Source organism: Pseudophryne corroboree, chromosome 3 (genome assembly GCF_028390025.1).
Source record: "Pseudophryne corroboree isolate aPseCor3 chromosome 3, aPseCor3.hap2, whole genome shotgun sequence".
NCBI classification, from domain to species: Eukaryota; Metazoa; Chordata; class Amphibia; order Anura; family Myobatrachidae; genus Pseudophryne; species Pseudophryne corroboree.
This window is the reverse complement of record NC_086446.1, coordinates 494543207-494568159: the sequence shown is the minus strand read 5'-3', so window position 1 is coordinate 494568159 and position 24953 is coordinate 494543207. Positions and strand designations below refer to the sequence as shown.

The 24953-nt window shown below is 46.2% G+C and overlaps 1 protein-coding gene across 7 annotated transcripts in view; it reads right to left on the bottom strand.

Moving 5' to 3' along the window:
* DNAH9 (dynein axonemal heavy chain 9) overlaps positions 1–24953 on the bottom strand; it is a 1014643-nt gene that overhangs the window by 126938 nt on the left and 862752 nt on the right. For all 7 annotated transcript variants that reach the window (XM_063960955.1, XM_063960958.1, XM_063960957.1 and 4 more), the window contains 3 exons: positions 13944–14137; positions 11237–11385; positions 9874–10001 (listed from right to left, as the gene is read on the bottom strand). In XM_063960955.1, the coding sequence (XP_063817025.1) occupies positions 9874–10001; positions 11237–11385; positions 13944–14137 (471 nt within the window). The remainder of the gene's footprint in view (positions 1–9873; positions 10002–11236; positions 11386–13943; positions 14138–24953) is intronic.

Below are 24953 nucleotides of genomic sequence, written 5' to 3'. Positions count from 1 at the left end.
ATCTACGCTAGGGGATGTTTCCCAACGCGCCCTAACCTCTGGCGGGAAAGGGTATAATGCCAATAATTTTTTAGAAATTAGCAGTTTTTTATCGGGGGAAACCCACGCTTCATCACACACCTCATTTAATTCATCTGATTCAGGAAAAACTACGGGTAGTTTTTTCACACCCCACATAATACCCTTTTTTGTGGTACTTGTAGTATCAGAAATGTTCAAAACCTCCTTCATTGCCGTGATCATGTAACGTGTGGCCCTACTGGAAAATACGTTTGTTTCCTCACCGTCGACACTGGAGTCAGTGTCCGTGTCAGTGTCTGTATCGACCTGAGGTAACGGGCGTTTTATAGCCCCTGACGGTGTTTGAGACGCCTGTACAGGTATCAACTGATTTGCCGGCTGTCTCATGTCGTCAACAGTCTTTTGTAAAGTGCCGACACTATCACGTAATTCTTTCCATAAGACCATCCAGTCAGGTGTCGACTCCCTAGGGGGTGACATCACTAACACAGGCAATTGCTCCGCCTCCACACCATTTTCCTCCTCATACATGTCGACACAGCGTACCGACACACAGCACACACACAGGGAATGCTCTGATAGAGGACAGGACCCCACTAGCCCTTTGGGGAGACAGAGGGAGAGTTTGCCAGCACACACCAGAGCGCTATATATATATATATAGGGATAACCTTATATAAGTGTTTTTCCCTAATATAGCTGCTGTATATATTAATATGCCAATTTAGTGCCCCCCCTCTCTTGTTTTATAGGACTGCAGGGGAGAGTCAGGGAGCCTTCCTCCAACGGAGCTGTGAGGAAAAAATGGCGCTTGTGTGCTGAGGAGATAGGCTCCGCCCCTTTTTCGGCGGCCATTCTCCCGCTTTTTTGTGGAAAACTGGCAGGGGTTAAATACATCCATATAGCCCAGGAGCTATATGTGATGTATTTTTAGCCATTTAAGGTATTTTCATTGCGTCCCAGGGCGCCATTCCCCCAGCGCCCTGCACCCTCAGTGACCGGAGTGTGAAGTGTGCTGAGAGCAATGGCGCACAGCTGCGGTGCTGTGCGCTACCTTATTGAAGACAGGACGTCTTCTGCCGCCGATTTTCCGGACCTCTTCACTCTTCTGGCTCTGTAAGGGGGCCGGCGGCGCGGCTCCGGGACCCATCCATGGCTGGGCCTGTGATCGTCTCTCTGGAGCTAATGTCCAGTAGCCTAAGAAGCCCAATCCACTCTGCACGCAGGTGAGTTCGCTTCTTCTCCCCTTAGTCCCTCGATGCAGTGAGCCTGTTGCCAGCAGGTCTCACTGAAAATAAAAAAACCTATTTAAACTTTTACTCTAAGCAGCTCAGGAGAGCCACCTAGATTGCACCCTTCTCGTTCGGGCACAAAATCTTAACTGAGGCTTGGAGGAGGGTCATAGGGGGAGGAGCCAGTGCACACCAGCTAGTCCTAAAGCTTTTACTTTGTGCCCAGTCTCCTGCGGAGCCGCTATTCCCCATGGTCCTTTCGGAGTCCCCAGCATCCACTAGGACGTTAGAGAAAAGTAAAATGCTTGGGACAGCCACTGTTAAAAAGGTGCATCTGGCTCCTGTCGCCACCAAAGCAAAACTGTCTAGCCTTGGCTGGGCACGGGCTATAGGGGAGGAGGGACCGTAGCATCCTGGGAATTCAAAAGCTTTAACTGTTTGAAGTCCGGGCCTCTCCAACCACTTACAACCCACTGTCTTCACTGTGGATCCCTATGGACCCAGAAGAAGAAAAGGATGTTACATTTATTTTGTTTTGAGGTTATGTCATATACTTCTGTTGATGGTGGCCTCTGCTTGCCTGAGCAATACAGGAACTGCTCTTGCCCTTTTGCTGTGAAGTGCTCTGAGTTGTAAGTAAAAAAAACAAAAAAAAAATAAGATTTTACTCACCGGTAAATCTATTTCTCGTAGTCCGTAGTGGATGCTGGGAACTCCGAAAGGACCATAGGGAATAGCGGCTCCGCAGGAGACTGGGCACAACTAAAGAAAGCTTTTAGGTCACCTGGTGTGCACTGGCTCCTCCCACTATGACCCTCCTCCAAGCCTCAGTTAGGACACTGTGCCCGGACGAGCTGACATAATAAGGAAGGATTTTGAATCCCGGGTAAGACTCCTACCAGCCACACCAATCACACCGTTTAACTCGTGATACTATACCCAGTTTAACAGTATGAAAACAACTGAGCCTCTCAACAGATGGCTCAACAATAACCCTTTAGGTAACAATAACTATGTACAAGTATTGCAGACAATCCGCACTTGGGATGGGCGCCCAGCATCCACTACGGACTACGAGAAATAGATTTACCGGTGAGTAAAATCTTATTTTCTCTGACGTCCTAGTGGATGCTGGGAACTCCGAAAGGACCATGGGGATTATACCAAAGCTCCCAAACGGGCGGGAGAGTGCGGATGACTCTGCAGCACCGAATGAGAGAACTCAAGGTCCTCCTCAGCCAGGGTATCAAATTTGTAGAATTTTGCAAACGTGTTTGCCCCTGACCAAGTAGCAGCTCGGCAAAGTTGTAAAGCCGAGACCCCTCGGGCAGCCGCCCAAGAAGAGCCCACTTTCCTCGTGGAATGGGCTTTTACAGATTTAGGCTGTGGCAGGCCAGCCACAGAATGCGCAAGCTGAATTGTGCTACAAATCCAGCGAGCAATAGTCTGCTTTGAAGCAGGAGCACCCATCTTGTTTGGTGCATACAGGATAAATAGCGAGTCAGTCTTCCTGACTCCAGCCGTCCTGGAAACATAAATTTTCAAGGCCCTGACTACGTCCAGTAACTTGGAGTCCTCCAAGTCCCTAGTAGCCGCAGGCACCACAATAGGTTGGTTCAAGTGAAAAGCTGATACCACCTTAGGGAGAAACTGGGGACGAGTCCTCAATTCCGCCCTATCTATATGGAAAATCAGATAAGGGCTTTTACATGACAAAGCTGCCAATTCTGACACACGCCTGGCTGAAGCCAAGGCCAATAACATGACCACGTTCCACGTGAGATATTTTAGATCCACGGTTTCAAGTGGCTCAAACCAATGTGATTTTAAGAAACTCAACACCACGTTGAGATCCCAAGGTGCCACTGGAGGCACAAACGGGGGCTGAATATGCAGCACTCCTTTCACAAACGTCTGAACTTCAGGTAGTGAAGCTAGTTCTTTCTGGAAGAAAATCGACAGAGCCGAGATCTGTACCTTAATGGAGCCTAATTTCAGGTCCATAGTCACTCCTGCTTGTAGGAAATGCAGAAATCGACCTAGTTGAAATTCCTCTGTTGGGGCCTTTTTGGCCTCACACCAAGCAACATATTTCCGCCATATGCGGTGATAATGCTTTGCAGTTACATCTTTCCTGGCTTTAATCAGCGTAGGAATGACTTCCTCCGGAATGCCCTTTTCCTTCAGGATCCGGCGTTCAACCGCCATGCCGTCAAACGCAGCCGCGGTAAGTCTTGGAACAGACAGGGCCCCTGCTGCAGCAGGTCCTGTCTGAGCGGCAGAGGCCATGGGTCCTCTGAGATCATCTCTTGAAGTTCCGGGTACCACGCTCGTCTTGGCCAATCCGGAACCACGAGTATTGTTCTTACTCCTCGTTTTCTTATTATTCTCAGTACCCTTGGTATGAGAGGCAGAGGAGGGAACACATAAACTGACTGGCACACCCACGGTGTCACTAGAGCGTCCACAGCTATCGCCTGAGGGTCCCTTGACCTGGCGCAATATCTCTCTAGTTTTTTGTTTAAGCGGGACGCCATCATGTCCACCTGTGGCCGTTCCCATCGATTTACAATCAGCGTGAAGACTTCTGGATGAAGTCCCCACTCTCCCGGGTGGAGGTCGTGCCTGCTGAGAAAGTCTGCTTCCCAGTTGTCCACTCCCGGAATGAACACTGCTGACAGTGCTAGTACGTGATTTTCCGCCCATCGGAGAATCCTTGTGGCTTCTGCCATTGCCATTCTGCTTCTTGTGCCGCCCTGTCGATTTACATGGGCGACTGCCGTGATGTTGTCTGACTGGATCAGTACCGGCTGGTGTAGAAGCAGGGATTTTGCCTGACTTAGGGCATTGTAAATGGCCCTTAGTTCCAGAATATTTATGTGTAGGGAAGTCTCCTGACTCGACCATAGTCCTTGGAAGTTTCTTCCCTGTGTGACTGCCCCCCAGCCTCGAAGGCTGGCATCCGTGGTCACCAGGACCCAGTCCTGTATGCCGAATCTGCGGCCCTCTAGAAGATGAGCACTCTGCAGCCACCACAGCAGAGACACCCTGGTTCTTGGAGACAGGGTTATTAGGCGATGCATCTGAAGATGCGATCCGGACCATTGGTCCAACAGGTCCCTCTGAAAGATTCTGGCATGGAACCTGCCGAAAGGATTTGCTTCGTAAGAAGCCACCATCTTTCCCAGGACCCGCGTGCAGTGATGCACCGATACCTGTTTTGGTTTCAGGAGGTCTCTGACTAGAGATGACAGCTCCTTGGCTTTCTCCTCCGGGAGAAACACTTTTTTCTGGACTGTATCCAGAATCATACCCAGGAACAGTAGACGTGTCGTCGGAACCAGCTGTGATTTTGGAATATTCAGAATCCAACCGTGCTGGTGTAGCACCTCCTGAGATAGTGCTACTCCCACCAACAACTGCTCCTTGGACCTCGCCTTTATTAGGAGATCGTCCAAGTACGGGATAATTAAAACTCCCTTTCTTCGAAGGAGTATCATCATTTCCGCCATTACCTTGGTAAACACCCTCGGTGCCGTGGAGAGTCCAAACGGCAGCGTCTGGAATTGGTAATGGCAATTCTGTACCACAAATCTGAGGTACTCCTGGTGAGGATAGTAAATGGGGACATGCAGGTAAGCATCCTTGATGTCCAGGGATACCATGTAATCCCCCCCGTCCAGGCTTGCAATAACCGCCCTGAGCGATTCCATCTTGAACTTGAATTTTTTTATGTATGTGTTCAAGGATTTCAAATTTAAAATGGGTCTCACCGAACCGTCCGGTTTCGGTACCACAAACAGTGTGGAATAGTAACCCCGTCCTTGTTGAAGTAGGGGCACCTTGATTATCACCTGCTGGGAATACAGCTTGAGAATTGCCGCTAGCACAGCCTCCCTGTCTGAAGGAGTAATCGGCAAGGCAGATTTTAGGAACCGGTGGGGTGGAGACGCCTCGAATTCCAGTTTGTACCCTTGAGATACTATTTGCAGGATCCAGGGATCCACCTGTGAGCGAGCCCACTGATCGCTGAAATTTTTGAGGCGGCCCCCCACCATACCTGGCTCCGCCTGTGGAGCCCCACCGTCATGCGGCTGACTTGGAAGAAGCGGGGGAGGACTTTTGCTCCTGGGAACCTGCTGTTTGTTGCAGCCTTTTTCCCCTACCTCTGCCTTTGGACAGAAAGGACCCGCCTTTTCCACGCCTGTTTTTCTGAGTCCGAAAGGACTGTACCTGATAAAACGGCGCCTTTTTAGGCTGTGAGGGAACATGGGGTAAAAATGCTGACTTCCCAGCAGTTGCTGTGGAAACTAGGTCCGAGAGACCATCCCCAAATAACTCCTCACCCTTATAAGGCAAAACTTCCATGTGCCTTTTTGAATCTGCATCCCCTGTCCACTGGCGAGTCCATAAGCCTCTCCTAGCAGAAATGGACAATGCACTTATTTTAGATGCCAGCCGGCAGATCTCCCTCTGTGCATCTCTCATGTATAAGACTGAGTCTTTTATATGCTCTATGGTTAGCAGAATAGTGTCCCTGTCTAGGGTGTCAATATTTTCTGACAGGGAATCTGACCACGCAGCGGCAGCACTGCACATCCATGCTGACGCAATAGCTGGTCTAAGTATAATGCCTGAGTGTGTATATACAGACTTCAGGATCGCCTCCTGCTTTCTATCAGCAGGTTCCTTGAGGGCGGCCGTATCCGGAGACGGTAGTGCCACCTTTTTAGACAAACGTGTGAGCGCTTTATCCACCCTAGGGGGTGTCTCCCAACGTGACCTATCCTCTGGCGGGAATGGGAACGCCATTAGTAACTTCTTAGAGATTACCAATCTTTTATCAGGGAAAGCCCACGCTTCTTCACACACTTCATTTAATTCTTCTGATGGGGGAAAAACTACGGGTAGTTTTTTCTCCCCAAACATAATACCCTTTTTAGTGGTACCTGGGTTTATATCAGAAATTTGTAACACCTCTTTCATTGCTTCAATCATGCAACGAATGGCCTTAGTGGACATTAGACTAGACTCATCGTCGTCGACACTGGTGTCAGTATCCGTGTCGACATCCGCGTCTGCCATCTGAGGTAGCGGGCGTTTTAGAGCCCCCGATGGCCTTTGAGACGCCTGGACAGGCACGAGCTGAGAAGCCGGCTGTCCCGCATTTGGCATGTCGTCAAATTTTTTGTGTAAGGAGTCGACACGTGCACGCAATTCCTTCCATAAGTCCATCCCTTCTATAGGCATCTGCTCCGCCTCCACATCATTATCCTCATCAAACATGTCGACACAGCCGTACCGACACACCGCACACACACAGGGAATGCTCTAACAGAGGACAGGACCCACAAAAGCCCTTTGGGGAGACAGAGTGAGAGTATGCCAGCACACACCAGAGCGCTATATAATGCAGGGACTAACTGAATTATGTCCCCTATAGCTGCTGTTATATATACTGCGCCTAAATTTAGTGCCCCCCCTCTCTTTTTTTACCCTTTTCTGTAGTGTAGACTGCAGGGGAGAGCCAGGGAGCTTCCTTCCAGCGGAGCTGTGAGGGAGAAATGGCGCCAATGTGCTGAAGGAGATAGCTCCGCCCCTTTTTCGCGGACTATTCTCCCGCTTTTTTATGGATTCTGGCAGGGGTAATTATCACATATATAGCCTCTGGGGCTATATATTGTGGTATTTTTGCCAGCCAAGGTGTTTTTATTGCTGCTCAGGGCGCACCCCCCTAGCGCCCTGCACCCTCAGTGACCGGAGTGTGAAGTGTGTATGAGGAGCAATGGCGCACAGCTGCAGTGCTGTGCGCTACCTTGGTGAAGACTGATGTCTTCTGCCGCCGATTTTCAGGACCTCTTCTTGCTTCTGGCTCTGTAAGGGGGACGGCGGCGCGGCTCCGGGACCGAACACCAAGGCCAGTTCCATGCGGTCGATCCCTATGGAGCTAATGGTGTCCAGTAGCCTAAGAAGCCCAAGCTAGCTGCAAGCAGGTAGGTTCGCTTCTTCTCCCCTTAGTCCCTCGCTGCAGTGAGCCTGTTGCCAGCAGGTCTCACTGTAAAATAAAAAACCTAATTATATACTTTCTTTTTAGAAGCTCAGGAGAGCCCCTAGTGTGCATCCAACCTCGGCCGGGCACAAAATCTAACTGAGGCTTGGAGGAGGGTCATAGTGGGAGGAGCCAGTGCACACCAGGTGACCTAAAAGCTTTCTTTAGTTGTGCCCAGTCTCCTGCGGAGCCGCTATTCCCCATGGTCCTTTCGGAGTTCCCAGCATCCACTAGGACGTCAGAGAAAACAGTTTCTCAAATTACAAACTGATTGTAACTCAGTGAAGCAACAATGTATGAAAATGAAGAGACTCCAGGATTAAATTAACTTGATTCAGACACAGCTGAAGTGGCATTTTAGCTAATAGGTGCTGACGGCAATTGAAATGGGAAATGTATGCATTCTTCCCTTTACCAAGAGCCTGAAATAACCCAAAAGTCTATTTCAGCTTGAGACTACGGTGCATGCATTATTTTTAATGTATAATTTAAATGTATTCTCTACAAATACATCATGTACATCCACAACATTTATATTATGCATAAACAATGCAGTTAATGTACCAATTAAGAAAAAATTCACTGTGCGGTGAACATTATCTATGGTCACACTATGTGGTTTAATTTGAGCAAGTGCACCAAGATTTCCACAAAAAGAGTATCCTTTTGCAGAGCAAAATGGCAGCCTTTGTAGAGGAACAGAAGCTTTGAGGATTTAGGCAATATGAGGTCACAAAGTACCCTAGACTGCAACCAATCTCATGAGCAGGACCCTCCCACCCTATCTGCTCACATCTACATGCCCCTTATTTTCTGTATGCTGTGTTATCCATTGTTCAGCACTGCTGCACCTTACAAATCAACCGCAACAATATTAGTAAAGTAACACAATAGGCGCACGAGTGCACGCAGGTTTGCAGAAATTAGATTTTCTTTTGCGTAGTGAGCTTATTGAGTGTAGATAAAAGGATGAAGAGTGTGTTGGTTTTAGTCCACTGTCCAGGGTGGTGCATGACCATTTCTACTATGCAAATGTATGAGAGTCTTGTACCAGTACAGACCTGGTGGTCTCAGGTTTATAAGTCTTTTGGTTAGACCATTCTGCCCCTCCATAGAACATTTCAACAAGGAAACCCATATCTATGTGCACGCCAACCACCATTATGTAATAATAATAATACACTATCAAGTGCCACATGTAATGCAGACAGTGCTGATATCCCCTAAATCTCTAGCCTGATGTATGGATTAAAGTCATTAGAACAGATCAGTCATTTACAGGAGAAAATAAAATGTTTTACTTAATGAAAGGGATGGTAATATGTTAGGAGGAATTTATACTTATGCGTATTTGATCTTTGCAGATTTTTCCACCTGTCTGTACACCTAGGGCCTCATTCAGGTGCAGTTGCATCTGCGCCAATCGTTGCAAAGAGCACAGAGCTATGTTTTCACTGAATATAGCTTATTTGCAACACAGCAACAATTCCTGCACTATAGGCAGGCCTAGGAGAGCGTGCCATCCTTTTTCTAATGTTTGGGCCACTCGTAAGAATATTGGGCCTTTAACACTTTTTGATCCCGGGCGCATATCTTCTTGAGATCTGAGTTTCAGAAATGTTAAGTCACAATATAATAATTACATGGCATTCACCCGTCCCTGTCTCTTGTGATAACTTGTACTATTTCTGATGCATTTATGATGAAGTGCAGTGTTACAGTAGATGACTAAGTGCCTAATTCAAACCTGATCACTCCTCTGCGTTTTTGCAGAGGTCTGCGATCAGATAGTTGCCTCCCATAGAGAGTGAAAACCAGCCCCGTGAAAACAGCGGACATCAGTGGACAGCGGACTTCTGCAAATCTGTTTGCAACTCACTCACCATTTAATGTTTTTTCCAGTCTCTGAGCAGCCCAGGACTTACTCCTACAGTGCGAAACGAACAGGCTGATTGGGACGGAGCTGACCCTCCCAGAAAACGCTTGGGAACGCCTGCGTTTTTCCTGGCACACCCAGAAAATGGCCAGTTACCACCCCCCGTACACCTAGCGATCAAAATTTTTGCACCATTCTTTTGCAGTTTGGCCTTGTGCCTGCGCATTGCGATCCATACGCATGCGCAGTTGTTCGATAATCGCCCGTCACGCAAAATCGCACAACAGTGATCAGGTCTGAATTAGGCCCTAAATACTTCAATAGAAGATAAATTACGTGAAACCTCAGAGTATCCTGGCAGGTAAGGGATACTGAAAGACACAGATCACATGCATCTGATCTACACATGTACTGAAAGAAGAAAGTGTAACATCTGGGTTCAGGGGGCAGCTGTTACACAGAAATGACACTCGGCCAATCATAATAGGATATCTTCATTAATTCTCACATTTCCCTGACTACTCTTACTAGAACGGCAATACCTACAGTGTATAGCTGGAATTAGGTTAGCTCTGTATGTGTAATGGTCATGTTAGAGATTAATGAAGCAGAGAAATATTTCTGTATGGAGGTGAAGTTGAATGAGTAGTGTGAAATGGATTTACACTAAATGTAGGAAGTACAGAGATCAATACCTGCAAGATAACCCAGTGTCCTTCTCTTGCTGCCAGATCTAGAGCTTGCTCAGCCACAATCTCCTGCCCTTGCCCCAGAGACACATTATGGAGATTCTGATTGTCAAATGTGTAACCCAGTTTTCTTCCTGAGAAAAACAAAATTGGTGAAGGTCAGAAGCATATTTTCATAGTAATAATAATAATAATAATAATCATTATTATTATAATTATCCATTATTTATATGGTGCCACAAGGGTTCCGCAGCGCCCAATTACAGAGTACAAATGCACATAATCAAAACAGGAAAACAGTAACTTACAGTTGAAGACAATATAGGACAAGTACAGGGCAACTAAGCATAACTACATCAATAGACGACACTGAGATAAGTATCAAGGTGGCCAAAAACTGCGGGATTTGGGCAGTTGAGGATTATTAAAGTAAGAAAAGGATAAGCACATGAGGGAAGAGATGCCTGCCCGTGAGAGCTTACATGCTAAAGGGGAGGGGCAGACAGACAGGGGTGACACAGATGGGCTAGACCGAACATGGGACAGAGGGTTAGGATGAGATCTAGCTGGGTTTGGTAAAGAAGTGGGTCTTAAGTGCCCGTTTGAAGTTCTGTAGAGAGGTGGAGAGTCTGAGGGGGAAAGGTAGAGAATTCCAGAGTAAGGGAGCAGCACGTGAAAAATCTTGGAGATAGGAGTGGGAGGAAGTAATCAGAAGACAGGAGAGTGCATTAGCAGAGCGAAGAGGACGGGTGGGAGAGTAAAGGGAGATAAATTAAGAGATGTAAGTGGGAGAGAAGTGGGTGGAATAATGATATTTGAAAATTATCAATAATGGAAAATTGATAATGGAATCAATTTGGCATTTATCTTCAATTTATGTGTCTTTGGGCTATAGCCCAGTTTGTGACTAACTAGTGGGTAGAATGGGCATATAGACAGACAACTGTATTTGCGCACAACCAGTTTGACTAAAGATTGTACAATGATCTATTTATCTGTCTGTAGAGAAACATCAGTTGACAGACAGGTAAAGAAACAGTTGAGTATACGGATAGATGGTCAGAAAGGGGTACAGATAACTGAAGATCAGGTTGTAAGGTAACTGGACAGACAGGTAGATACATATGGAGTGGATTTTATTGCATGTTCTGTGGCATATTTAATGGCTATTGCAGAGAATATCACAAAATGCCACAGACTATAACTTTTGTTTTTCAGTAGAAAAATGATGGTATTTATTTATATAATTGACTATCCATTGTGAAGAATGGTAAATTAAGTATTGTGACTAAAGCCATCTAGATACAGAAGTATGGACAATTTGGACAAATAAAAAATCATAAACAATGCTTTACTACATCAAAGTTACCTTGTTTCTCAACATCCTTCAGAGGGTCCACACCAGGAGACAATATGAAGAACATTGGTGTAGCTGGTCCAGACTCCTCGTATGATGCTGCAAAGTCCAAGGACCTCCCAACAACATATTTACTGCCTAATTTTTCTTCCACAAAGTCCCTGGAAGAAAATCATGTTTTATTGTAAGGTCAGATCTTGTATTTAGAATGTGGATTTAACAATTCAAAATGCTCATAATTCTGGGAATCTTAGTTGGATCTAAACTGAATATCATAGGACTTCCAGATTTTCTTAATTAGGGGCAAATGCAGAGGTGAGTTTTGCACCTGACCGCCTTAGTAAGGGTGTGCTCGGTCAGGCACAGGGTGCCATCTGTCACCTGTGCCAGTTCAATTTCAACATTAGAAGTCCGACTGCAGCAGCACACTCCATGGTTAAGTCCAGGGCATCCAGTCACAATGTAGACATTCAAAATGCTGACAATATATTTTTGTTTTATTTCTAGGGTTATGCTATAATTTGCAATAACCTGTATGTCAACAAAAGTTAAACATCGATATCATGAACATGTTGATATTTTAAACATGTCGACATTTGGGGGTGTTGACATATTGCTTGTCAACCTAGAAGATTTTGCACCTTAATCTTGACCTACAGGTCCATGTGCTTGCCAGTGAAAGGACCACATTGTTAGAAAGCAACATTTGCATTTTGCCCTTGTATATTAATAGGAGCTTTCATGGCTTTAAACAACAAACTGTCTTTATAAAACAGAAAATAAGTGGAGCCTTGTCTGGAGTCCAGAAATAAAAAGGGAAAGGAAAATTACTGTGTATTTCGCTGCACTGTGTGGGAATGAAAGGGTTGTAGGCAGAGAGCAGTTTTGGGAGAATTAGGATTACCATTGGTTCTTCTACAGCTGTGTCTGGGCATGAGGAGGCCTCTCTGGAGATGGACAAAGCCAATTAGGAGGATATTTTTACTGAGCTTCCCTATCTGTTTAATTACAACCTCCCAAGTAATCAGCTGTGTACTTGGAACAGCTCCTCTGATCAGCTGCAGCCTTGCCTATCCGTACATGTATGCTCTGCTGCAGACAGAGGGGCAGATGTATTAACCTGGAGAAGGCATAAGGAAGTGATAAACCAGTGATATGTGCAAGGTGATAAAGGCACCAGCCAATCAGATCCTAACTGTTAATTTACATATTGGAGCTGATTGGCTGGTGCCTTTAACACCTTGCACATATCACTGGTTTATCACTTCCTTATGCCTTCTCCAGGTTAATACATCTGCCCCATTATCCTGTGTGCCAAAATTCACATAAATGACCCTCCCTCGTTGGTAGCAGAATAGGATGGAGGAAGTTTATTAATAGAGAAAATGGAGGTAATCAGCAATTCCAATTTCCAGAATCTACGCTTCTACTCTCATGATAGTTTACTGTAATTCCTCTACTTTTAATGTATTTAAGACATGTAATACTGTAATATTTTTTGTCTCCATAGATCATAAACAGTCCCTAGAAGTATATTTCTCAAAAACAAAAATGCTATGTACAGACATAAACCTTACAGTTTTATTATATGTATAGCTGTGTCAGGACATACATGAAATAAAAGAGGAAACTTAATTCAACATAATGGGGGTTATCCAAATCACCTGAGAAGAAACATCGGGCTCGAAAAAACCCATAACTTTTTTGCAATTATTCACCAATTTATTTTTTTACAGGCTATCCAATTTGGTCACTTGGAAAAAAAATAACATTTTCTTTCGATAACACAGAGGTTCAGTGAAATCTGTGTGTTTTCGGTAGAAACAGCTGTTTCCGGGGAATTGGTTTCACCTGCCTCAGGCTGTATAGCCCTTGGTGATACAATTAGCTGCGGTAATTGACCCTGGCTAATTGGATACTCCCCATGATCTTTCTAAAACTCCAAACTATCTAATACTACTGTAAAACCAATCCCATCTTCTTAATTTAAAGTTGTTTAATTAACAGGACTCAAGTAAATAACATATGATGACAGCATGAAAGAGCAAAAGATAAAGACTAGGTACTGTATATATTTTCTAAAGTTCAATTATCATTGATTTTAATTTATTTCAAACACGAAAATCAATTTAAATCGATGTTGTGTCAGGGGCTAAAACACATTTACCAACAGGTGATTTTTTTAATATGTAAATATTTTTGATGTTAGTAAATCTGTGTTTTAGCTCATGAAACACAACATCGATTCAGATCGATGAAAATTGACCTTTAGTAAATATACCTCTCAAATCCAAAAAAGAAAAAGAAAAAACACAACACATTTTTTTTTATATTATAACAGTAAAGTCAAGCAACAATATACAAAAAACAAATGCAATAAGGGTATTAGGAGCAGGAAGTGGGGGCTGGGGAAGCCCATCTTATTTTGAAGTAGCGGATGCAGCGTTTTGGTCAGATTTACTTCCTGCCTTCTCCATTAGTATGCAACATGTAAAAAGCGCAGTGGTGTGTAACTGTGTGGTCTTCTCATTCTGAGATAAGCAATACATTATTCTGGGAATTGCATCTCCTGAAGAGCAATTGTTAAGCAACACAAATATAACAAACATTTTGTGCTGAGTTATCTGTTGTTGCTATTTACATTTCATGTTTGACTAGTTAATATTATAAAAAATGTGCCCAAGCAGCATGAAGCACGTCATTATTACTTGTATCTTACCTGACTGCATAAGTCATCCGATCGGGACGTATTGCCCTCATCATGCACAGTCTCTGCAGGGCTGTCTTACTCTTCCATTCCTGAGGGAACTTTTCCTTCTCGGGACACTCTGACTCCACAAACTTCTTCCAGCGTTTGGCTGAACCTTCAATGTCTCGATCTAAGCTCTTGAACTCATCCATGGCCGACAAAGCCTTCAGGTAAGAGGATATTGTGTTGGGATACTGTATGCTAATAACCATTACATTTTTCTTTGCTCAATTCAATACTGAATATTATATAATATATCTATAGCAAAGTTATAACAGGCTCGGCACTCTGTAAATGGTTTTGCAGCTTTCTAGGTGCTCTCCACAAAATAGTAGATCATAAAGACACAGGTATATATATATATATATATATATATATATATATATATATATATATATATATATAGCACTTCCTAGCATGCAGCAGCACCCAGAGACTGACACGTAAGTATTCAAAAAATATTGGGGCAGATGTATTAACCTGGAGAAGGCATAAGGAAGTGATAAACCAGTGATATGTGCAAGGTGATAAAGGCACCAGCCAATCAGATCCTAACTGTTAATTTACATATTGGAGCTGATTGGCTGGTGCCTTTGTCACCTTGCACATATTACTGGTTTATCACTTCCTTATGCCTTCTCCAGGTTAATACATCTGCCCCATAGTGTTTTAATCCATACTGGTGAAGAAAACCACCCAACGTTTCAGGGTGCTAACACCCCTTTGTCAAGGTGAACAAACAAGAAGTGTATATATGTATATATATATATATATATATATATATATAGGTTGCAGTCTGTCCGGCTCTCCCATGTAACAGTTACCTTGACCCGGTGCCCTCACTATATGGGAAGATGTAGGCAGGCAGAGGTGCAGCACTCAGGGCTCAGGACTAGAACAGAACGAGGCGACCACCATGTCAGCAAACAACGTTTCAATCTTTTATGATTTTCAGCAGCTTTATTGTCACAGCAATCTGTGATACATTCATCCAATCAGAAATATATCTACATTTTGAAAAAGCGATGTTTGCTCCCATCTCTGTACAATTTGTTGGAAAAAGTATAGATAATAACCTCTCTCCAAGATGCAGAATGCACCTGCAAAGGCAATCTGTCTCCCAGTTTTAAACTCCTGGAATGAACACGACCAGTACGCTGTATCATTCTGTTCTGCTGATCTACTGATCTGTCTAGTGTCTTCCATTGCAAGAGTGCTTTTTGTGCTTAGCTGATGGTTGATGTACTGTATGCCAACGTCGTGGCATTGTCTTACTGAAACCTTACAAGCTGTCCCCACATCAGAAGTGGTCTTTGAACTAGCGTGTTAATAATACTGATATAAAAGCCTTCATCTCAGACACAAACCCCGAAAATGGTAATGAATTTCTGATAATCCAAACGCAGAACTCTGATCTCTGTATTGGCTCATGATAATCTGTGTGAACATCTGAGGAGCTGTTTCTAACCAAAACAGCAGATCCCAAAACTGGAAACATTGGGATTACATTGCAAATATGAAGTGGCATTGGTAACTCTTCTCAAATTAGAACATACAAATACTGTACACATTATGATGTCCATGGAAACCATGAACTCAGTAGATCTGAACAATTCCATCTTGAACCACCCAGACATAAGTGCAGAGGGTCCGAGGTTGAAAATGGGTCAAAAGTTACTGATGGTTTTATAAACCAAAAAACGTTTGAATACAACCACATGTCCCTCTGTTCTTTGCCGGTCCACAGAAAGACCAGTAAGTAGTAAGAAACTGTCTCTGAAAAAATCAGAGATTTATGATTTATACCAAATCCTTAAGGCCTCACCCAGAAATTTGAAGTGAAACCACTGATCCTGGAAGAGAAGCAGGTGGGCTCCCACTGCAGTTAATAGCAGGTGGGCTGACTGGCCATCATGGAGACCGCTGTCTGAAGGTTTAGGCACTGGCTTTTTTGTAGGCCAGTCTTGTTTACCTTTATGTTGAACTCAGTAGGGGGCAGAGAACTGCCTCCTTTAGACCTGAACCTTACCTTATCTGACAGTGCAAAAGTATGAAAAATATGAGCTCTATTCCATTGGCAAATCTACCAGCTCCTGCCCGAATAACACAATGGGGCCGATTCAGAGATAGACACAGCCACACGTCTGTATGCAGTGGCCGCGTCCATCAGGTCTGCGCACGCGCACCGGCTGCAGTGCCCATCCACAACCCTTCTACTTGTGGCCGCAAGGTGATGGACAGCGGCTGGCATTCATGGGCAGCATTTCGGGGTCGTGGTGGGCGAAACGAGGGGTATCGCAAGCATTTTTGGGATGGCTGTGTGATGTCACACACAACCGCTCCAATACAAAAAATGTTGGACCACTTGCCAGCACAGCCAGGTTGCACTACATTGCGGACGCAACAAGGCACTACACACATGCTGAGTGGCCCTGCCCTGTGCTGGGTGGCCCCCAGCATGTTAGGAGATGGACGCAGATTTTGCTGCGGGAAGCACGATCTGTGTCCATCTACGAATATCCCACAATAGGCAAGGGGCCTGATTCTGGGTCGCACACTATGTCGATGTTTGATGTAGTTGAACATTATTTTTTAATGTGCATTGTGTTTGCACAGAGTCACAATTGCCATTTCAAATGCGCACACGGAAAAGTGTACTGAAACTATATTGGGCATTCCTAGGTGGTGGGTAATGAAAGGGCATTCCTAGGTGGTGGGTGCATTATGGGAGTGTCACAGGCATTTCACTGAAGTGTTTGCATACACAGACACTTAATTGACCACATTGGTGGCCATGGTCATCGGGAATCTGCACCTAGCATAGGTATCAATGGTGTAACCGATAATGGCGCACCTTCCAGGATTACAGCATCTAGAGATACTCAAAGTGTGCATCTCAGTCCTTGCACATTCGTATGTATAGATGTACACAAGGGAACAGCTTTTAGCGGTTTTAACATAAAATTGCAGACATCTGACTGGGAAAAGACACAGTCGAGATGCCACTGCGTCCAATTCAGAATCAGACACAAGGACTCTCAAGTCTATAGTAAGAGAGTACAGCGGCACCATGGAAACAAGTCCCATTAAGGAGTATACTACAGATGCATCCTGGATGTGCTCAGGCAAGGTTACTAACAGTTACCACACTGCTAACACTCTAATACTTGCTCTGACTACTTTTTCACTTGTTGACCTGCACTGAAGTGAAAAGTGTCTCTGAAAGGTACTAGACTCAAGAACAGTCTCAATGTTCGTGTCTGAGCTCTCCTTAATAGCTGCAACACTCAATATTGGAATACTAGGCCTTAAGACAATCACAAATGGGAACATCCCCCACAGGCAAATTTTCAGATTAATCCCATTTGTAGTCTGCGAGTAACCTGAAACTTCTGATCAGGTTTAGTTCATGGCTTGCTAAGCAAAATGTTTAATTGTGAAAACATTTTTTGCCACTTTGTCCTCTTAAACAGTTCATTGTCATACACAGCTGACTCCCTACAATCCTTAGTCGTTTTTGCCACTTTGCCTACACTAGATCATCCACCCTCATACCTCCCAACCATCCCAATTTTGGCAGGACAGTTTAATTTTTCCCCACCGCTGCTCTGGTCTACTATGCTATGCTATGAAGGTGAATGGATGCCAGGTAGCTAGGCTCACCCCCAAAGTGACATGAAAATGACGGCGTTACACGGAACCATGCCTCCAAGCGTCATCATACTCTGGAGGGGATCAGTATGATAACCCGGCTGCGGGCATCCCGGCGGGCAGGAGATCAACACCGGGATCCTGACAGGCAGGATACTGGTGGCAAGCGCAGCGTGTCCCCTCATGTGCGCTCTCCATGCTTCTGTCCCAGTGGTGACCTTTGGTTGCCACAGGGTTATATTCCCCCTCGGGTGGTGGCATGGACCACAACCCAAGTGAGAATTCCAGTCGACTGTCGGGATTCTGACTGCCGGTATTTCACTGGGTGTCGGGATTCTGGCGTCGGTATCCTGACAGCCAGGATAAAGACAGCCGGTAAATTGACTGCCTCCCCTCTGGAGATGTGACCTATTGGGAAGGCCACACACCCTTTTCGCTGACGCGCATACAGCCCAATTTGACATTTAGTAATGTTGTTAGGTATGCACCCTGCATCATTTCCATAACAAAAGGGATCTGTAATGTATGATTTCTCTTCTACCTCACCCTCTACTTGTGAGGAGTACTCATCATCAATCTCTTACCACAGCGGGACCAATTTAGAACTCTAGATCTACTTATAGGCCCTACACACTGGGCGATATGAGTGAAAGATATGAACGATCTCGTTCATTAATGAACGAGATACCGTTCATATCTTTCAGTGTGGAGGCACCAGCGATGAACGATGCGCGGCCCCGCGCTTGTTCATCACTGGTGCCCCGTCGCTTGTACATGCAGGCCAATATGGACGATCCCATCCATATTTGCCTGCACTGCTATGGAGCCAGGTGCCGGGTGACAGGGGGAGTGAAGAAACTTCACTCCCCCCATCACTGCCCCCCACCGACGGGTCGCCCGTCGGCCATATCCGCCGTCTGGCAGCTCGGCGGTGGATCCCGCAGTGTGTAGGGCCCATAAGACTTGCAGTAGCCCTTGAAGAGCACACTAGAATCCTCTCTAAAGACAAGACACTGCACTGACTTAGCCACAGCTTTGGCACTGAAGAGGTTAATGACCCCTTACTCAGCAATTACAGTGCATGGATTCACTTGTGCAGATTAAGCAAAAGTGTTAGATGGATAGTGTCCTTCTTACCACCTATGGGCCAGAAGCAAGCTCCATGAGCTCCAAAACAGATTGCGCCACAGCCTGTGTCTAGTGTATGCATGTCTGACAGCCCACTGGGCAACTTGATATACTGAATGTGTAAAAAGTCACTTATTGAAGCCCTCCAGTCTTATACTTATATTTACTCCCTTTATTTTACACAATAGGAGAAAACAGTTGTACAGAAGTGTCCTCTTACACTGTGTTGTTAGTTTTGCTTATCAGCTACCTCCCCCCCTCCCACCTCCCACACACCCCCACCAGCAACTTGGCTGCGCTGAATATCTTTTTTGCTCAAAATGTGCATCTTATTAAGACAAATAAAATAACTTGTAGTCATACCTCCCAACATGACCCTCTCCAGGAGGGACACCATGCTCTGCTCCTGCACTACCCTCTTAATGTATGATTGCCGGCACCTGTGTTGAACAGGTTAATAGGTAAGAAAGGTGTTTCAACAACGGTGCCGACAATCATAACTTAAGAGGGAAGTCCAGAAGCAGAGCATTCTGTCCCTCCTGGAGAGGGTCATGTTGGGAGGTATGCGTAGTGACAAAACTCTGCTACATTACACGGAATAATTTGATGTGTCATTTGTACATCTGTTTGCGAATTAATATGAATCTGTATACGAAGTCCTATGATGCACCGGTCACCAAGTTCCATTGTGCTTCATCTGCAATGTTGTCAATAACGCCAGAAGGCAGTAGGGGCATCTGGGGAGGAGGGGGTGGGGGGGTATAGAAGCCAGATCAGTACAACTGAGAGACTTTGGATTCATCATTTGGAAGCACTGTTGTACAAATAAAGACACTATTACAATGAGAATTAGTCTATAGTCTGCACTGTAATGATTTCACTGGCATAAAAGTACATTGTAAATACGCTGTACAAATGCTAGTCCTGTTCTTTCTGCTTCCCTATAGGCCACAGTCCTTTGCTCAGAGATAAAGAGGCTGCTTCTGGCTGCAAGCTGATAGATGCTTTGAAGCGATTCAGTTTAATGCAGGCTGCGCACAGGAGAGTTGTGCAAATTCTTGTGCTGGGAGATTACACAGGAGCAACTGATGTCAACATGAGACAATTTCACTGTCCACAGGATATAAATAAAAGTCGAGATGTCTTATCTGCTTTATTACCCCCAGAATAAAACATATAGACAGATTCAGGCTCTTACTTGTGTGGTATTTGGGTTTGATGGCAAAATAGGATTCCAGTATACAGCCACTAACATCCAGAAAATATTTATAATGTTCTAAGAGGACAGAAAGCACCAGGGTTTTATACAGATCTGCAGCTACGTTCTACTGCCAGAGGTGGCAAAAAGGCGAACTACATTTGTAAAAGAGTAGCGTACACTGGGGGTAATTCCAAGTTGATCGCAGCAGGATTTTTGATAGCAATTGGGCAAAACCATGTGCACTGCAGGGGGGGAGAGGGGGGGGGCAGATATAACATGTGCAGAGAGAGTTAGATTTGGGTGGGTTATTTTATTTCTGGGCAGGGTAAATACTGCCTGCTTTATTTTTACACTGCAAATTAGATAAACATCCTAGTGATATTTGGTGGACCCGTTCATTCCAAGTAAAGCATTCGTTACCTCTAAACCCAATAAATAAAGACACGGAGACTTGAATTTGGCAGAAAAATTGCTAGCTATTTATTTGACCCTAACCATAGCAAACCTGTAAATGAAAACTTTGTTAAGATGCCGATACAGCCGGCATATGGTGGCAGCAAAAAGAACGGCTCTACTAACCTAAATTAACCGTAAAATACAAAAAATTCGAAACCATCCTAATTTTACTACAACTATCAAAAACCGGTAATAGGTGACAACTCCACCCCCACAGTGACTACCCACCGCTCCTGGGTGCCCTGCCGCTGCCTTCCCGGACGGGTGGTCAAGCGGCCAATAAGTCGATGGAGGTGAGTGCACCTAAACCAAATCAAACTGTAAATCACTACAGCTTACCATACAACCACCAACTGCCGTTCTTTTCCGCCAATAAATAGCCAACGATAAAACCAGCCAACAATTCAATGCCAAGGAACTCCGTGCCAAAAACCTTTACCAACAGGGCGGGAGGGCGGGAAGGCAATTTCACCAACAAGAGAGAGACCAGATGCCTATCCTTCCCTATATATACTAACCCTCCCCTTTTCCCAAAGGGCTGTACTTTCCTTCCAGCTAGGTCCACCCCTCACAAGATGTTTAACTCATTCCTTTCCTATGCTGTCAATTCTCTCTCCTAAACATCCTAGTGATATTTGGTGGACCCGTTCATTCCAAGTAAAGCATTCGTTACCTCTAAACCCAATAAATAAAGACACGGAGACTTGAATTTGGCAGAAAAATTGCTAGCTATTTATTTGACCCTAACCATAGCAAACCTGTAAATGAAAACTTTGTTAAGATGCCGATACAGCCGGCATATGGTGGCAGCAAAAAGAACGGCTCTACTAACCTAAATTAACCGTAAAATACAAAAAATTCGAAACCATCCTAATTTTACTACAACTATCAAAAACCGGTAATAGGTGACAACTCCACCCCCACAGTGACTACCCACCGCTCCTGGGTGCCCTGCCGCTGCCTTCCCGGACGGGTGGTCAAGCGGCCAATAAGTCGATGGAGGTGAGTGCACCTAAACCAAATCAAACTGTAAATCACTACAGCTTACCATACAACCACCAACTGCCGTTCTTTTCCGCCAACAGCGAAAGACTCCTTCCCAGAGTCTTCGCACCGCCACCATAACCTCACCCTAACTCCAGCAACCCTAGGAACAGATCCTCCAGGAAAAAACATAATCCCCTCATTGGATAGATGCACACCATCAGGCCGAAGAAGGTGACTTTGTCTCTGACTGAATCCTAGGGTGGCGAACCACTTGGCCTCCGTGGGACAACCCACTTCGCCACCGCCCCATTCACCTTCTGCGTGGCCTCCTCAATTTCGCGACCGTCCGCCACCTTGCCAACTCAACCTTGGCACCATCAAGAAGAAACACCAATATACAAGTGGTCCATTCTCCTTCTGCGTGGCCTCCTCAATTTCGCGACCGTCCGCCACACCTTGCCAACTCAACCTTGGCACCATCAAGGAGAACACCAATATACTATTGGTCCACTGCTGCGGCCAAACTTGCCAGATCCTGTATCATGGCCCACCGCATCTCCAAATAAGTCCTCTTCCCCAGGTCGTTGCCACCTAAATGGACAACCAACACCCTAGGGCTAACATGCTTGCTGGCCTGACTCACTAGTCTACTTCTCCACTCCGTCCACATCATCCCTTGCCAACCAAGCCAACGAACTTCTCGAGCCCTAGGAAACATCTGTGCCCCCTGCGAGGCCAACACTGGGCGGCCTAATACACATAAGAGTGGCCAACCACCAAAATAGGCAAGTCATCTTCCAACCAACTTGCAGAGGAGGAAAAGGGGGTAAAAGTGGTTACTAATCATCTATACCATTGTTTAAATTACTGCATTAACCTGAAGGATCTGCCAAAAAGAAATTTTTTTGCTGTCGTATATTGCAGCAGTCTCGGCCTAGCCGATCTGCACAAGAAATCAGCCATTTTGAAGCCTAACATGAACACACAAATGGGAAAGATGAAAATAACAAAGGGGGGGGGGGAGAAGGGGTAAAACATGTAATAACTCAGCTGGAGGTGAAAGCATAAAGACCTGCTGAGGGACTCTGATTAAAACAGATTAGCCGAATTGTGGATTAGAATTCAGTCCGTCAAGTCAGGCAAAAAATTGCAAAATAACTCCAGACCCCCGCTGCCGGCTCATGCCAGCAACGGCGAGTAGCTAATCCCTGAGTAGGATAAAAAAGGGGGAAGACAAACAAACGCACAACACCATAACGTACTGAACTGTAATAACATGATTAAACGACTGGAATTGACACACAAGTACGCGCGAGCTAACATCTCATGCAACGGGGCGCATATACCGTCTGTAACTTGACGACTACCATCGCCCCACCGCCTGGATCTCAGCCATGTAAAATCCCGTCGCTGCAGCCGACGTCGCAGCCCCTATGCGGAAGGAATGCGTCCCGAACGCAGCGGGTGGAAGGCCCAAGCTCGCAAGACGGCAACCCAGCATCCCAAGAAATAGATACTCCATCACCGGCAGCCCGTCATAGCGCAGCGACCATGACCCCCGACCGTCGGGCCGTACTGCCTCATATTGCACTGCCAACCTCACTGGGCAAATGCTCTCCACAATAGCCGGAACCAAGGTGACCCATTGACCTCTCCCCACTTGGTCCGTCTTAGAGCGCCGCAATCTGCAAAGCAAGGACTTCTCACCCCACCACCACGTCCCCGACCAGCATGCGCGAATCTGCTCGCTTAGGAGGCGCTACCAGCTCTGAAACCCTAAAAGCCCCGTGGTAAACCATTGAGCACGCCAAATTGAAGAACAACCGCAATCAAAACATGGACGACGCGACACCTCTAACCTCCCTGATGACATCCAGCAACAGGGCCGCCTCAACGGGCCTCCTCCTGTCAGGCGGCGTCGGCGCGACTCGCGCCCCTCCTTTCATCGCCTTCAACAGAATCCCGCTCTTAGCAACGTCGGGGACGCCCTTTATTCTGCTGAAAACGAAATCCTGGCTAAGTACCGGGAGACCACCGCTCTGGACCTACCCGAAACATAAAGCTGCCAAATAAAGGAAAGCATCCTCCGTTGCCCGCTCTTACCTTGCTGAATTCGTCCTTAAACAAACTCCTCCTACTCGCTCCAAGCTTACGGCTTAAGCGTGGCTGGCGCCACTGACCGCAACGCAAGACCCTCCAATCCGTCCCGATACCTCCCAACATAACCGGGAAACTGAACACCATGTTCGTCGGCCTCCGGTGCCAACAAACAAACCAACACTTTCCCACTGCCCTCGTGACAGAGCGTCGGCAATTCCGTTCTCCAGCCCCGGCACGTGTTGCTCGCGGAACCACACGTTCCGACGTAGGCATGTCTTCAGCAACTGTCCCAGCACCCGCAGAATGACAGCGACTTCGTCCCCTTGTTATTTATCGCATGCGCCAAACGGCCAGATTGTCACCTCTAAACAAGGTGCTGCGAGGAGCCAGCCGTTCGCCCCAAAACTCCAGCGCCCCCCTAATGGGGAAAAACTCCAGAAGCAAAAGGTCCCTGGTTACGCCTTCGCAATGCCGTCCGCGAAGCCGCGCACCAAGATCCCTCCCGATAACATCCGTATCCAGAGGCCCCCAGCCGCGTCGGTGAACAACTGCAGCCTAGTGCTGACCACCTTTGGAGCCCGCCATATACACACCTCGTTGAGATCCTCCAGGAATGCGGCCCATATTGCTCCATCCCCTTTAATCTCGGAGGATCATCGCACGAAATTATGTGGTCTGGCACACCCCGCATTCGCCCTTTCCAGCATTGTGATCTTACGCGACCCTTCGAACCGGCCAATAGCTTCGCGGAGCTTCACCACCTTGTCCCGATGCAGCCGACCCGATCCTGCTGCTGTGTCAAAATCGATCCCCAAAAGGACAAACAGGAGGACGGTCCCTCAGTTTCCTCCTCGTCAACTGAAACGCCGAAGTGGAAAAAACAGGGCTCGGATGCTGAACAGCAAGTCGCCGCACCGTGCTGAATGTGCCGCCCCGCACACAGAAAGTCATTGAGGTAATGGGCGACCCCCTGGCCCCTTGGCGAAGACTCCACGAACCAGCGTAGAAACGTGCTAAACCGTTCGAAAACGAGCATGAAACGGAACACCCCCCGGCAAACCGTTGCCGATGAAATACTCCGCTCCGAAACCCCATAAAACGGAATGAGTCCAGATGTAACGGCAGCAACCGAAAAGCGGACTCAACCTGAATCTTAGCCCTGAGTGCCCCAGTCCCGTAACTGCGCACCAGCGCCAATGCCCCGTCAAACGACTGATAAACCACCGAACCATGATCCGGGAGCCTCACGTAATAGACCGCCGTCCCCGATAGGTAAGAAAGATGTTGCATAATCCGAAAAGCGCCCGGCGTCTTCTTCGGAACCACCCGCACTGGAGAGATGACCTCCGTATCCACTGGGCTCGCACCGACACCTCTCTCGCAACAGGCACGCGAAAACAAGACTAAAACCGGAAAACAGAAATTTTGCATCCACCCTATTTGGATACAAACTTAAC